The sequence below is a fragment of the Apaloderma vittatum genome, unplaced genomic scaffold (genome assembly GCF_000703405.1).
Source record: "Apaloderma vittatum isolate BGI_N311 unplaced genomic scaffold, ASM70340v1 scaffold28785, whole genome shotgun sequence".
Taxonomy (NCBI): Eukaryota; Metazoa; Chordata; class Aves; order Trogoniformes; family Trogonidae; genus Apaloderma; species Apaloderma vittatum.
The window spans coordinates 1-11946 of record NW_009719299.1 but is presented as its reverse complement, the minus strand read 5'-3'; the positions used below and the strand labels follow the sequence as shown (position 1 = coordinate 11946).

At 47.6% G+C, this 11946-nt stretch overlaps 1 protein-coding gene across 1 annotated transcript; it reads right to left on the bottom strand.

Annotated features, from left to right (window-relative positions):
• Window positions 1-276: 276 nt before the first annotated feature.
• INPP5B (inositol polyphosphate-5-phosphatase, 75kDa) lies at window positions 277-9768 on the bottom strand (the record flags this gene model as incomplete). The annotated part of the gene is made up of 17 exons (XM_009870592.1): window positions 277-472; window positions 748-859; window positions 1074-1201; window positions 1588-1672; window positions 2037-2150; window positions 2705-2940; window positions 3100-3262; window positions 3883-3993; window positions 4594-4729; window positions 5073-5182; window positions 5337-5448; window positions 6047-6234; window positions 6641-6757; window positions 7514-7628; window positions 8016-8117; window positions 8223-8393; window positions 9675-9768. Coding segments are annotated over 17 exons (2219 nt in total), but the record flags the coding sequence as incomplete, so codon positions are not given.
• Between the last annotated feature and the right edge of the window lie 2178 nt (window positions 9769-11946).

The following is an 11946-nucleotide window of genomic DNA, read 5'->3' as shown; positions in this document are numbered from 1 at the left end:
TGGGAAAAGGCTCCGGTTGTGACCCGCAGGGCAACGCCAGCAACGGGCAGAGAGGCCGGGAAAGTGCACCAAGGTCTTTTTATTTAAATAACAAAAACTTGAAGATTCCGAGCTTTAATACAAGTTAAATAAAATACGGTGTCAACACCAGCATTTCTATTTCGCTTGTCTGCGTACAGCTTATGTAGGAGCGTGACACTATAGCTTATCAGCAACGCCCGACTCACAGTGCCTGCCCCGTGCCTTCAACAGATTGTGTAAAATACTGCTATAGAAACAAAGCCTATATGCTGTACAAAAATATTTTTACAGTAACCTGGTATGTAAAAATCAGCTGCATCTGAAATTCATGGCAAATTGTCTTCTCTCAAGAGGAACTGATGGATGAATTGCTGAGCTTTCCTCTTCTCAGTTATATCAGGTGGAGGAAGTCCACGAGGCGGTCGAAGTAACAAGCCACCAAATATACTAGCTGCATCGAAAAAAATAAATAAACTGGTGAGGAGCAGGACATCCCGTTCCCCAACTCCCACCTGGCCAGCGAGCGGGGGCCTGGGTGCAAACCGCAGGGGATGGAGCGGATGATAAAGCTGCGCACGCCCCGGAGTCACCACCCTTTCCAGGCTCCTCCAGGGCTGTTCTGCCGGGGGCTGTTGGCTCATTATTAAAAGCTTCAAACCAGTAGAGGCCACTCACTTTTGAAGAAATGCGTTTTGTTACACAAAGGCCCTGTTTTGCTCTCCTTACCAAGAATGTTCACATCCAAATGGTTTTTCCCTGAATGTTTCAGTAGTTCCCGCAGAAATGCCATGAGATACTCAAATACATTTTTATGGCACTGTGGCAGGTTAGAGATAATCTGAGGAGGAAAAAGAAAACCAACACATTTATTCTGAAGACAGGGTGATGGCTTAGCAGCTTTATCTACCACCAACATCACCCTGTCTGCAAACACTAACGGCCCCTACCAACCGAGAAGCATCGGTTCTAGATCCTTTCCATTTCCAGATGACTAAGTTTGAGAGCAAGAGGCTGTTACCGGTGTGCCATAAACCGTTCTGCCTCCAGAGTACCTGACTGCTCAGCGGGTAGTTGCCGACGCTCTCCAGACAGCCACTGTAGAAGCGGCAGCAGATGACGGGCTCTGGCAGGCTCTCCAGGAAGAGCAGCAGGGCTTCTGCTACCGAGTGGTTGCTGCCAACTGATCCAAAGGCGGTTAAGGAAGGGGCGAGCTCAGAGTCAACTATTTTGGTCGTGTTTCTGCCGAAACGTTAATTTTGGCTTAGGTCTCCAAGAGCTCCTCCCATTGTTCACAGCTTTGAGTTAAGTCTCTTGGCCCCACAGAATCAGGCTGTGCCCGCCGGCAGTTGGGCCCTGATGTAATTCACCAACAGCCATCCATCAAGATTGGCCCAAAGCGTCTGTACTGATTAGGAGGAGGAGCGAGGAACTGCAGATCTCGGCTACCCCGAGATGAGAGACGGGAATTTAAAAACCACGGTGGGGCACAGAAGAGCGATGAAATCTTTTTCAGCTTTGATCACTAAGGCAGAGTGAGCCTTGCCAGACATCAGTCCAAAAGGATACGGAGGGTGTCATGCATTCCTTTGTCCAAACAATCTCGGATTTGCTCAAATTCAGATCGGAGGCCTGGTTGCTGAAACAGGTCCTCCTGTAAAGAAGACCATTAGTCAGTGTCAAGTTAAATGAAAGTTATTTGGGTAAACAGAGCAATGTCATTATGATCTGTCTAGAAAATTCTTGCCAAATTGGTAGTTATCAGCACAAACCTCACCATGAGCAGCTCTGGCAAGGCTGCAGCACTGCCGTAGAGTGCAACGCATGCACAGACAAGGTGACCATCACAAAACCGTGCAGCCTGGGACACCAGGTTCACTGAGCACAGGTGTCCTTTATCACTCTTTACCACTGGCCAAACATCTACAGGTACAATGACTGCTATTACCAGTATTTCCTTCAAAACTAAACCCGACACAAAGAAATTATTTTGTGCTTCCAGTAAACACACTGCCAACCTGTTGGGAAGCATTGCGGTACAAGTGATCCACCATCATCCACAGCTCTTTTGGAATGTCCATCGGCTTTTCAGCTTGACCAGCACTCCCACTCATTTCTAGCGGCATCAGGGTCTGAGAGAGGGAAGTGGAGAGAGGGGAAGAAAAAAAAGGTATCTAGCCAAGTTCTCATTTAAGTCTGCAAAAATGCTTCACAAAGCTTGTACCTGAGAATTAAGACTTGTTAGGAACAGTGCAGCTTCACTCACCAGTCTTCATAGGAGTACAACAGACACATGGCAGAACAAACAAGCTGCTCTCACAGACACGCTTCACGTGCACTCGGCTCTATGGAAACGCGACATTGTGCCTCACGCATACACATCTCCAGTCAATACGGAGAAAGCCAAAGGCTCCAGGGAAAAGGTCTACGTTTAGAAGTTGCACACCTTTCTTAAACGTGCAGGCAGAACACACAGGACCTTGCTTTCAGCACTCTCTCTATGAAACGAATTAGTTCATCCATGTAAAGAACTAACAGCAGGTGTGAAGATGCTGCACTGGAGGCCATGGGCTGTACCAGCATTCTCCGACTATGGGCCAGGGAAGTGGAAGAAGGGTCTTTAGCCACAAACAGGCCTTAACATCTCTTTGTAATGGTTCTTGTGGGTCTTGGACATTTAACTCACAAGTGTCCGAATGGATTCTGCTGACATGTCCTGGATTGGTTCCCTCATGTAGCACAGCGTATGAATGGGAGATCCAAAGCAACTGGGCAAGTAGTTGCCTGTTACAGACAGAAAATAATCCTTCCCCCTGGTAAGATGCAAGACCAAGATATCTTCAAGTTTTTCCTCTCCAGAGTTTAAGCGTGTAGCTGTTGATTTATTAACAAACACCTCCAACTCAATTGTGATCTCAGCATCTGCCAAAAGATTGTTAAAAACCCAACATACTCAGGTCAAAAAGGTATTGAACCAATACACTTGCAAACAGACACAGCATTCTCAAAAGAGCAGAGAGATCTAAGCCAGACAGCGACAGTGTTAGCTCATTAACCCGAGATGAACAATGAGGAGCTCACCTGATAGCAGAAAGCCCTTACTGGGATTAGCCATCAGCCATGCCTTGCAGTAGGTTTCCTCATCTGGTTTGCTGATAAATTCGAACTGGCAGGGCACTTGCCCATTGCGGACTGTAAACTTCTCTACGTGCAGCTGCATGTATTTAACATCCTCGAAATGGAACTAGAAACAAGTATCAGTCAATGTCATCAGCCAGTGCCACCTTGCCAAGTACCAGCCACAGTTCCTGTCCTGTGGTTTAACCATTAACCAGCAAGATACTCAGATTAACCCTCTTGCTCCCACACCCATCTCTTCTGGGATTGCCATTTGCTTGCTCTGTATGCTCAAGTTGTTTGCATCAGTGTGCCCCTTAAAACAAACGCTCCCTTTAAATAACCTCAAGGAAACTTGAGAATAAGATAAGTGTGGCCTCAAATGTCTCATTTGCTTATCTTTTTAGTCCTCAACACAAAAACAAGTGCTGGGTTTGCGACCTTCTCCAAATCCTTCAGATTTTACATTTTATGTTTCAAACCAGTCAGAGCAAGGGCCACAAACCCCTCTTACTCGCCCTTCCCCCACCATTTCAGCCTCGTGTTGTGGATGGAATTTACCTCCATCTAAACAGAAACAAATATTTCTAGGGCTTGTAAACAGAACTGCTGGAAGTCAAAATATTCTCCTTCTTTGGAACTGGACCCCAGGGTCCAGAATCCATCCAATGTCCTTCTGCCACTGGCACCCACCGCTGGGGCGCAGAGTTGCTCAGTTTCTCTCACGACTCACAGCACATCCCCTACCTCTCTCCGGGAGAGGGTCACCGAGGGAATGTTGGCGTTCTCCAGCTTATCCAGGGAGCGGACTATTTCCTCAAAAGCTTTTCGATAGAGCTCCTCATTCACAACCTTCACCTGAAAAGGACACACACCACCCCAGCTGGCATTTGCTGTGGCTCTGCAGGGGAGCTGTAGCTCAGCTGGAGACCTGTGAAGTGATTTGATTTTAGCAGCACACTAGTGCACCCAACACACGCAAGGAGCAGAGCCACTAATGCTCTCCTCAGGGTCCAAGAGTAAAGGACCTTTCCATAACCAGCAAAACCACCCTGCCAGCACTAGGTCAGCTTTTCTTTATTAAGAAAAAAAAAAAAAAGAAGTTTGACTACACACTACTGTGTTGCCAATGAGGTAGCCCACCTGCACTGCAAGTTTCTTAGTAGGAAAATAAAATTAAAAAAGGCTAATGAACATTTCTGAAAAAAACCACCCACAATATTCATGCATTATTCTGCTCAGCTGAAGCATCAGGTAACACAACCCACAACCCCAGCTTGCTATGAACAACAATCCTATCTCGGTAACTCACCTAGCCCCGCTTTAAGCCATTGTTCTCAGTGGATGCCATAAAAGCAGGAGGAGAGGGAAATCAGCGGTAGAACCTCCCTCCTCCTTCCCCCTCACCCCACACGGAGGACGAGGTCAGCAGAGCTATTTCCTTCAGCCCTGACTTACCGCAATATCAAACACGGAGCTGACCGGCTTGTGGTCGCTGATCTTCAGTGCCATGTGGCTGCGATAGCTCCGCTGAGCCACGTTCTGCCCTTTCCAGAGGATCCGGTCACACCACGCTGGAACACGACACTTCTCACTGAAACAGAGGTGACAATTCACAGTGTCCAGGCACAGCTCAGGCGGAGTGACGATGCAAGGCAGAATGATACTAATTAAAATGATCCCTCAATTTTGTACACCTCTAACTAAGAGAAAACCCAGGGGATTTCTTTGTGAAAAACATTAGGAATATCTGGCAAACAGCAGTGGAAGCAAAGCAACAGAAATAGATGTAAACTGGAGATGGATTTTGGAGCCAAGGGAGATGAACAACAATAATTTCAGAATTGTTCCTATTTAGAGCCATTGTATCTGCAATTCTTTTTAGCTTTGTTTTTGCTCCCTTCAGCGATAACATTAGCACGGGTAGCATCACGCACCTTGTGTCCCAGTCATCACAGCCAGCATCGTATTTGTAGGTCGGCTGGAAAGAAATCTCTCCCTCTGTAAAGCCCTCGAAGACTGCATTTGCATTCATTTGCCTCTTCAGCTACGGAAGAAAAAAAATAACAAAAAAAAAATTTTAAATAAGCCCAGGCACAATTCCCATAGGAGCTAAAAGGGAGGTGCTGAGGGGTGAGGAGCACTGTGCAGCCTCCAGGCTGCACCCCCGGCACCACCTGCAGGCAGGAGACACATCACACCTGGTCATACTGGCAAAGCTCTGGAAACGCTTTCGCATCTACAAGCTGCTTCACTTTTGCCACATCCAGTTCCTCCAGCCGATAGTTGAGGTCACCCAGCCATAAGACCACGCTGGAAGAGAACGTACACCAGGAGTCTGCGCACAGCCCGGGAGACGCCCAACATGGGACCGGGGAGCCCAGCCCCGCAGCAGCGCCTTAAAGCAGCCAACGCTGGCATGAGCTCTTCCAACCCCACCCAGATCAGGCGGGTGCTGGGTCTGCTCCTCCATCAGAGAGACCACGCGTGGAAACTTGAGGGAGAAGCCACATTTTCCGCCTTTGCTGTTTTTAATTCCTCTTCTCCATGTTTGCCACTATCTCTTAGTAATTGGCGGTCTTTGTACTCCGCTGACTAACTCCCACAGCCCACTGGAGAAGTCGGTGCATATTATCCCCCCATTCCCACCTCATGCTTGAAAACAAACGAAAGGAAGGCCTGGAAAACAAAGGCCTGGAAGAGCATAAGGAGGCAAGAGATTTGTCAGAACTGCGTGGGTGACCGCTCTCAAAAACGGGTTACAGTAAAGCATTCCTGGCCCTTCCAGGCTGATGATTAGATCGCTGACCCCCCCTTCCCACGTCCCTGCCAAGAGAACCTCACGCCCCACTACGTTCACAAGGTTCTTCCCTGCCACGTGCAGCGATTCCCAGCCCGATGGGAAGCATACTCATGTTTCCCAATAGTGAGAGGGGGCAAATTTGGATCCGACTGGCAGAATTGCATCCGAGACCAGATGTCTTTGAAGTCCTGGTTCCTCCGCTCATATTCCTCCGTGTGAGCTGCAAGGTGAGAATTCACAACGCAGATGCTAGTGTTATGGAATTTAAACCTTACGGCGACACCACCTTTGTTACCCTAAAAGATAAGGATGAACACATTGGTCAGAAGCTTCTACACAACAGACGAATCTACAAATGAGTCATGAGCAGTGGACAAGCTAGAAGACATCAAGGCAGACCATTTAATTTGAGAGGAAAACCTATTTAGCAACAAACTGGATCTTTCAGCACAAACCATACAATAAGTGTAAATGGAGGAGGAAGCACATGGCTTAGCTGGTCAAAGACACCGTTGACAAGTTATAGCTGCAGCACTCACAGAAACTACACTTGAAGGGCACAGACTTCATTCCAATGGTCTGGAACAGCAAGGGGGATGGCTGCATCCCTCAGCTGACAGAACAACCACTACACCTAAGGAGAGGGGCTCTGGGAGGCTCTTCCAAATCTCACCCCTTCTCCAGCACAGTTGCCATTCTTACCATCCTGCCCATGATTCCAGTTCCCACAGTCTCAACTTCCACCTCGGAGATGTTTACAGCAAGGTCTGCTTTCACATACAACAGAAGCATGATGCCCACGAGCCTCACAAGTTTCACCTGAAAAACAGATCCTGTGCCATTAAATACTAGAATGGGAGAGGTCTGATGAGAGACACCACACTGGCCTCACAACCAGAACATGGGTCACCAAAGTACACATCAGGAAAAAGAGTTCCAGGCTCATCTGGCGGTGCAGGGCATGGGAGAGGTCTGATGAGAGACACCACACTGACCTCACAACCAGAACACGGGTCACCAAAGTACACATCAAGAAAAAGAGTTCCAGGCTCATCCGGCAGCGCAGGGTCTCACAGCGGCACAGCACAGGAAGGGGCCAGGGACAGACACCTCAGGAAGCAAAGGTGGAGCCCAAAGCAAAACCCTCAACAACAGGCAGAGCCCAGGGAAGGAGCTTCCCTGCAGCAACAGGGACAAGAGACAAAGCAGACCTAAGAAGCAGGGGCCAGACGATAAGCAGCATTCCTACCAAGGTACCTTCACAACTCATTCCACCACGCATTGTGGAGACAGGCACGGGAGAAGCTACGATACTTTCTATTCTCTCCCCCCAAGATAGCAGGAACTTGTGTCAGGCGTGGATGCCAAGCTCTGGGCTCCTGTCCTGGCCCCTGCCTCGGCACCCTGCACAGCACCACTACCTTCTTCACCTTCAGAGCACTTCTGACTGAGGAAAAGCCTGCAGACAGTGAGCCTCTGGAAGACGTAGCAATCGAGAACCAGAAAAAGCAAAGGGAAAAGAGGCCCAAATGGAAAATGATTTCACACTCAAACCTCCCCAAAAGCCAGATTTACCTTCGCGTATTTGGCATCTGGGTGAAGACTATCAGTTACAGCTTTAAACCATTCTTCTTCTTTCGGTGTGTCATTGAAAAAGAAGGCTTCTTTACTCAGATCAAGCTCCTGGAAACTGTGTTAGAGGAAGGAACCCATGGATGCATGCACATGTTTCTAACTCTCCAGCCCTTTCCCCTGGGAAAGGGCTAAATCTATTTATACTCACTGTACTTATAACTGAAAACTCAAATTCAGTTATGTTGATTTTAGAGATATGTTAAATGTAAAGCTAAATTACTATTAGTATTAAACTGAACGGCATTAAAGATTTGGTAACACTGCAGTGCCAGCGAGTCCAAATGCTACCACAAGAGCCCTTTTGGCAAACACAGGCTCGAATGCTGTGTGACAGCGTACGGCAACGCGGACGCTCCTGAGCTCTGGTGTCATGGCTGAACACCTCCACGCTCCAGCTTCACAATCCAGCAACCCACAGGCAAGTTTTGGAAAGGGAGCTCACCCCACGCAGTAAACGTCTGGGGGCTCAGCATCACACCTCAGCCAGGGCTCCAGGCTCTCTCTGGGTGACTGACTGTTCACGTTGTACGTCCCAACAAAAAATCTGCAAAGAAATTAACTATATCTCAGAGCAGAACATGAGTTACTTTGACAGCTTATGCTAACTTACCGCCCGCAAAACTAAGTTCCTCTCAGGAATGACCCTTACCTGAAGCTCTTAATGTACGTGTAGGAATCCTCCATTTGCACAAGCTGAGATTTAACAATAGTATCTCTTAGCCCAAACTTTGGTTCTGATAGGATCACAGCCTTGTTTGAAGCCATTACGCTGGAGGACCGCACCATCTCAGTTGTCACTTCAGGTTTGAGCTTGTTTTGCCTGCAAATGAAAGCAAACCAGCACGATGAAACACACCCTAAACAGCTTATTTCTGCCACTGAGGATTCAATTCACCTTGAGCTGTTTCAACAAAGATAGATAATCGATGTTTGGGATAAGCAACCAAGACTGAAATGAGCATTTCTTAGAACGGTTCAGATCTCTAGATAAAAGTTTAGCTAACCGAAATAACAAACACTTTTTATTAAGCTGGTGCAGACTGTTGATTCAGAGCAGGCCTGACTCACACCCGGATCGAAACAAACCTGGACACCTCTACGGCTCACTGGAGCAGGGAGATGCAAATCTCAGCTCCCACTGCCTCTGCTCAGCCCTTCCAACCTCAGCAGGAGACTAAAAAACTGTGTGTTTAAAACACCTCCTGGTGGGAAACTCCCAGCTCTGCCCAGAAATGAGGCAGCACAGAGCGGGTGGAAGTAGAGGTGGCTTCATTTAGTACCTCATGGCTCTGCAAACCCCTTCTGCGATAGTAATAATGCCACAGCTTGGGAGTTCCCACAAGTAAGGGGATGGCATGAGCTTGAGGTCAGCAACCTGCACAGCAGTGCCAAGGACAGCACACAGACGGACAGCAGGGTCCACAAAGTCCTGGGAACTGCAGAGTGAATCTGTAACATTTTGAGAGTGTATCTATGAGACATGGTGGCCCTAAGCCAAAGCTCTCTGAATTCAAAACAAACAACTGGGGCAGGCCCTGTCCCACTGCACAGCAAAAACATGCCCAAATAGGGGACTAGTGGGACTCTGCTTAAATTCCCACTAAAGTTTTGACACTGTGCTTATGCTGAACTTTTCTTTCTCCTAACTCTAATCTGCAACTTCTCGTCTTCTCTAGATCCCACCACCTCCGGGGACTGCAGCCGACGGGGTTGCCAACGGATGGAACCAGATAATGCAGCCGCAAGATTGCTTGAGCACGTGGCGAGAGACCAACTTCCCCAGTTTCCTGAGGAAAACCAGAAAGCCCAGACAGAAAGCTCTGTGCACTTTCTCTTTCTTCCACTAGACATCAAAGCACCAACAATTTGCCCACCACAGTTCATTCCATCCACACACAATCACCAGAAGTACCCAGAACTTTGGCGCTCCACGTGTTTACTGTCATTGTACAGAGATCCTCCGTGCAGAGCAGGCACAGCTACACCAGCGGACAAACGTTGCCACCACTTTTACTCCTCACTAGGCCTTCCACCCAGGGCTGACGTGCACAACCCTCCACTGCTTCCCCAAAGCTACTCCAAAGCGAGAGAGAGAATGTACCTGGGACCACGTTCATCAGTGCTGTCATGGCTCTGGTTCTGACCGACAGCAAGCTTTTTTCCATTCTGTTTGATGCTTTCGGAGCCAACCACTTCTGGAAAAAAAAATAAAAAGTTTTACACTAAACACAAAGTGTTCTTTGTCAACACGGTTACGCAAATGCTGGCAAAAACCTGCGAGCAGAATATAACTTAGATTTGTGTGGAAAAACAAAGTGCCTCGCAGCCTCTCTTTCAGTTATCTGACAGATTTATCTTACTTTGACAGAACTGATGTGGCTTCCCCTCCAGAGGAAGAACTGACACAAGCGTGAGAGCAGCAGAAGGGCCGCACGCTGCCGGTGTGCCGTTGCAGTGGGGGGCTGCTGGCTCTCCCTTATGGCTAAGCCAAACCAGGACTTAGCAGCACAAAATCCAGGGCTTTGCCCTGGGAATCCAAAAAATGCGTGTTAATAACAGGTTTTTCCTCTGAGAAGCAAGACAGGAAGTTCAAAGAAAGGCAGAAAAAGGGAGGGGTAAGCAGCAAAAAACCACACCACCATTTAAAGGGTTTCTACCTATCTGCAAAGCACAAGTGCCTCCCCCCTCGAGGCAGAGCAGCACAGGGTCACCAGATGAACCCCAGCAGAAACAAGGGCCTAATGAAAACTGCACATTCCTGACAAAACAACAGGGCTGCTACTACACAAATATAACTAAATACCGGCATGACACGAACACATCACACTATGTTAGTAAAACTCGACCAGTTTTTCAGCGTTTTGTTTCAGTTACAACATTCTGATCCTACAAAGTGGCAAAATAACAGTTAAAAAAGAATTTGCTTGGGGAGTCTCCACGTTTAAGACCCACAAAGAGCAATCTCAAAATTACACTACTTAGCATACAAATCTAACAACAAAACAGAAATTGTTCTTAAGATTATAAGGTTCTAGTTATTCAGCTGAGCTTCTCCTTTAGTGAGCACAACATAGAAAAATTAAAATATTATTGCTGTCATAGTACAGTCTCCAGGACGTGAGCGCAAACCAGAAACAGAACTTAAAGTACTTTACCTAAGCACTCCAAATATAAACAAGCTGACAAGAAGTGGCCGTATTCATAGCTTGGAAAAACCTCTTCTGCCCAAGAGCCCTCTGAGACCAAAGACTGTGTAAGAGGATTTATCAGAGGCTGGTTGCAGAAGAGCACGTGACTCAAACCCCTTTACCGATCACGCAGACGAAGTCACGCAGGGCCGCGCAGGAGCGTACGCCCTTTGGAGACGCTCTGCGACGCGGCAGAGGTGAGCTGGGACAGAGCTGTGAGTTTTCTCCACAGGCACCGAGAACTCAACCAGTGCTGCTGGACCCTCAGCAAGTTCCCCTGATAAAGACCACGCAATCAATCCTGACAGCGGCAGGAACCCGCCTGGACTGTCACTTTATCGGACAACTGTTCGTTCGGTGACGGGAAGGGAGCAGCAGCTCAGGCGTTATCACCCAGGAGGACGATGCTGCCTGCCAGCGCGGGTGAGACTCAGGTGCCTGCTCAGCACTACGGACACAGCTGCTACGTGATCCAAAGATCATGGTCACACATCACATCGGACTCTTGCATTCTAACCCCATTGGCAGTTTTAGGAAGGACTCTCCTAAGAAAGAGGATAGTCCTGGGAAAAACTGTTTCCTTTAGGTAAATAGATGTAGATTGCTCTAGCCAGAGGGATCTATGTGTTAGCAGTCTGAAGCAGAATATTTTAGCAAGATCTCGTTGAATAACTGAACCGGGCACAGAAATGAAGAGCTATGCACAGAGATTGCAGAACAGCAGGATGTGTATGGCCTGAATCAGGCAGGATTTGCAGTTAAGAGAGATTTAAGCAGAAATAAAGAAGTTCTTGTTAGAAATGTACAGTGACGTTACAGTACCATTCTACAGCAGGAAAATGTATCTTCTGCACAGAAGATATAAGTAACTAATATCACTCTACTAACAAACAGTAGCATTTACACAGTATTTAAATGTGCTTTGATTTGTGTATGACAGTTGCTAACTCGGTAGGTATGTTCATTTAGGGACAGAATGAGTTACAGCTGCTCCTGGAAAACAGCAGACAAAAACCTCACTCTACAACAGTTTACATTTCAAAACACCTGAAGTGATGGCAGAAAGAATTTTCCTCTGCTAATACAAGGCGGCAAAAAAAGAGATGCCCAGAATCCCCTAGGGAGTAACAATGAAACCCTGAAAAGGCAACTGTGTCAGAGCTCCAAGACAGCAGAGCCACTCCC